Source organism: Sipha flava, unplaced genomic scaffold (assembly GCF_003268045.1).
Source record: "Sipha flava isolate LNK unplaced genomic scaffold, YSA_version1 18808_pilon_pilon, whole genome shotgun sequence".
NCBI lineage: Eukaryota > Metazoa > Arthropoda > Insecta > Hemiptera > Aphididae > Sipha > Sipha flava.
In genome coordinates, this window is record NW_020272440.1 from 1 (window position 1) to 3,389 (window position 3,389).

The 3,389-nt window shown below is 42.8% G+C and overlaps 3 protein-coding genes across 3 annotated transcripts; 1 reads left to right on the forward strand and 2 right to left on the reverse strand.

Annotated features, from left to right (window-relative positions):
- Positions 1–28: 28 nt before the first annotated feature.
- LOC112681226 lies at positions 29–1,387 on the forward strand. Its single transcript, XM_025551492.1, has 2 exons — positions 29–1,133; positions 1,210–1,387. The coding sequence occupies exons 1-2, from the start codon at positions 213–215 to the stop codon at positions 1,264–1,266; spliced, it is 978 nt and encodes a 325-aa protein (XP_025407277.1). The 5' UTR covers positions 29–212; the 3' UTR covers positions 1,267–1,387.
- Positions 1,388–2,053: 666 nt separating this feature from the next.
- Positions 2,054–2,731, reverse strand: LOC112681225. The gene has a single exon (XM_025551491.1). It carries the CDS (start codon positions 2,729–2,731, stop codon positions 2,054–2,056), a length of 678 nt encoding a protein of 225 aa, XP_025407276.1.
- Positions 2,732–2,946: 215 nt separating this feature from the next.
- Positions 2,947–3,389, reverse strand: LOC112681227 (the record flags this gene model as incomplete). The annotated part of the gene is given in 1 exon segment (XM_025551493.1): positions 2,947–3,389. A coding segment is annotated over 1 exon segment (433 nt), but the record flags the coding sequence as incomplete, so codon positions are not given.

A 3,389-nucleotide genomic window follows, 5' to 3' on the forward strand; every position in this document is an offset into this window, starting at 1 on the left:
ATCTTTGGAATATTTTGCGATAAACGAGCAGATATCGTTATAATTTAATCCGGCGTAAGCGCTAACGTATTTCTGCGTACAGATCAGCTCTTTTCCATTGTCAAAGACACAGTTCGAGTACAGCGTTGGCTACGAGTACATGTTGTTCACGTGTTATAACTTTTCCGACATTCGATCAGTCGACGGTTCTAGTGTGTTATTCAGTGCGCGTTATGGCTCAGCAAATGATCGAAAACAGTTACTACTCGGCCGTGGGAGGTTTCACCGTCAACGACATCGTTAATTATGCTGCTGGTGCTCCGGGTAAAGAGAACGATTCGCCCTCGACGACGGACGCGCAACGAGATTCGCAACAGCTGTCCGTGGACTTGATCGACTGCTCCACGTTTACGTTAGACTTAACCGAGCGTAAGTCTATCGCCGTAGGATTGGATCCCGCGAACGATTTCAACGTGGTGATACGTTTATCGAGTTCGACGCGCGACGTGTACATATCGCCCGACTTTATACGTCGACTGTACTCGTTGATGGGCAACATACTGTCGATTATCAGCGATTCGCCTACGTTGAAAACTCGCGGGGAAAAACTGTTTCTCAAAGACGAGACGAGCACCCTGTCCAAAACGATGTATCGCGGGAAAAACATGCTACTCGTCGACTCGCATCACCGTAACGGATCTCGCGTGATGTTGAGCCGAGCGAATCTGTTGAAATTACAAGATTTGAAGCGCTGCGTGGAGGAGACGATTACACGCAAATTAATCGTCACCCGCACCACCGTGCGCGAGATGATGAATCAAATCGTCGTGTACCTGTCGAAAAATATCTACAGAGCAAGCGGCACGTCGTGCGCTGAGACCGCCGATATCATTAGGAATATTCATAACGATTTGATCACGATGCACGTATCGTGCTCGCTGTACGATCGCAGTTTTCTCGAGCAGATAAAACTATTCGCCGTCGATCAGCTGGCGCAGCGTTGGATCGACGCGAAACGCGGATCTCCAGCGGATGACGTAATCGGTTACGTAAACGGGGACGAGAACAACGACAGCAACAACAACAACAACAACAACAACAACAACAACAACAACATCATTATCGATAACTCCGACATTTATCCGCTATCTGAGGTAATTATTTTCATCGCTTTTACATACACACATGCACACACACAATTATATAATATTAATCGGTATATTTTTATAGCATTCACCGCCTGTAGACGTGAACGATGGACCGCTATATTTTAATTACTTCCGCTGACTCGAGGACGACGGTATCGCGGAAGAATGAAACAACACTTGAACGTAGGATCGGGGATAAGACGCCACCGCGATAGTTGAGAATGAAATATAATAATAATAAAATGTAAAAAATATTCAATAAAATGCATACGTTTTATTTATATATAAAAAAAAAAAACAAACATGTGTTATTATTTCATATAGAATATATATATATATATATATTTATTAATTTTTTCTGACTTCACCGGTAAACGGGTTGTATTGAATGACTCGGTCATGAATGAGCAAACAGTACGCCGAAGTGTCGGCCTGGAAGTTATTCGCAGCCTCGAATTCGATTCTCAAATCGATAGTAGACGTTTTAGCGTCATCGTTTTGACGCGAACAGTCGATGCATATGAACGGACCCAGTTCTTTGTACTTTTCTTTACTCAGATACGGTTGGGCGGTCATGCGCTCGTAGTAATATTTTTGAAAATCCGCATATCCTTGGTAGAACATTGTAAACTGGTCTTTGTCGAAGCTCTCGTTGTAATTCTCGTACGGGTATTCTACCGAGTTTATGTACGCTTTCACGTTGGTCAGTGAACACGCGTCAAAGTCTGACGCGAATTCCTCGGTCATATGACTGGAGTCTTTGCGCAGAAAAGCGATTATCAAACATCGTGGTTTCTCTACACGCGAACAGGTTTTCACCATCCACGAGTGTTTTCTCGTCTGCGGTATATTAGGATATTCGCATAGTTCCCAATTTCTAAACGCACAGTTTATCGTTTTTTTTGAATCGATAATTTTCAACAGTTTTAACTTCTCTCTGTCATTGACCTTGACCACGGGCACCTTCCACATGACTTTCGCCATTCTATTTTGATTAATTTCACTTTAGCTTGAACAGTCGCATCGCTCAAAACTTCATTACCTTTCAAGAAAAACGTCAACGATCCCAGATCGTCTGTCGCCCGGTTCAAGATTAATTGTTGCGAGCAATTTATCAAAACTTTATTATAATCTTCGGCGAATCCCAGAACGTGTTTCAGCGGGATACATCCGGTAAACGTGCCGTCTTTTATAAATTTTTTATTCGAATCCGCATCGTCCCAAGTAGCGTTTTGCAAACAGTTTACGTCCGCGGGCGTATAAGAACAATAACCTTTCAACGAGCTGCTCACACCCGGTCGTTTAACGCGTTGTATTTCCACGGAGTTAATTTCATATTTGATTTCGTTAAACAAATTAATCAAACCGTTCTGGCAAAACGTGACTTCGGACAACAGATCGGCCGGTTTTATCAATTTGCCCTCGATGTAGATAAAACTCTCGCTAGGCAGTGTGACGGCGTCTCTGTTCTGTATAGGGATACGTATCTCGTCACCTTTGTTTATAGCCGTGCTGGAGAACGGTAAAAACGAGTGTAAAAACATTTCCTGGATAGGCGCCTCGTTCACGTACGGCTCGGTCACGTCCAAATACGATCGGTCCATGTTATTACGATGACGTCTTATTGCGCGAGATGAAACGTAGAAATTCACGATTCGCCTTTGTAAGAGCACTTTTATCGATATTGTTAACGGAACGATATGTTTTTTTATCTGCACGTTTCCGGCAAGTGGTAGTGTCTCCGTCGACAGGCACGCGGTTAATGCGTGTTTGTCCGCGATCTGCTACGTATTTATTTACATTAAATTTGAGTCCCATCTCGATTATTATTATATTTTTTTTTTAACGAGAAGACGTACGTTCAACGTCTCACCACGTATATTAATTAATTTATCGTCTTGATCTCTCAACGTTACACGCACGTTATCCACGGTGTTCGTCCCTAGCCGATATAAAACACAATATTTCGGTACTTCGATTATTTTGAATCCCGGCGCGACCGCTGGATAAAATTCGTGTATTGTATGTGACTGCTTTCCGTTCTCGAATGACCCTAAGGCCAAATTGCATACTACTTTTATACAATTTATTCGCATAATGTTCACCAAGTCGCTGGATTCGTGTTTGATGTTGGCGGGTAGGCGAGTTGTTTTATTGAAACCCAACAACGGTGCCATACTGTTGTTCACGTTGAACACAACATCGTTACTGCACCGTATCGTACATTTTAAAGTACTGGGATCGGATTTCAATTCGAAAAAA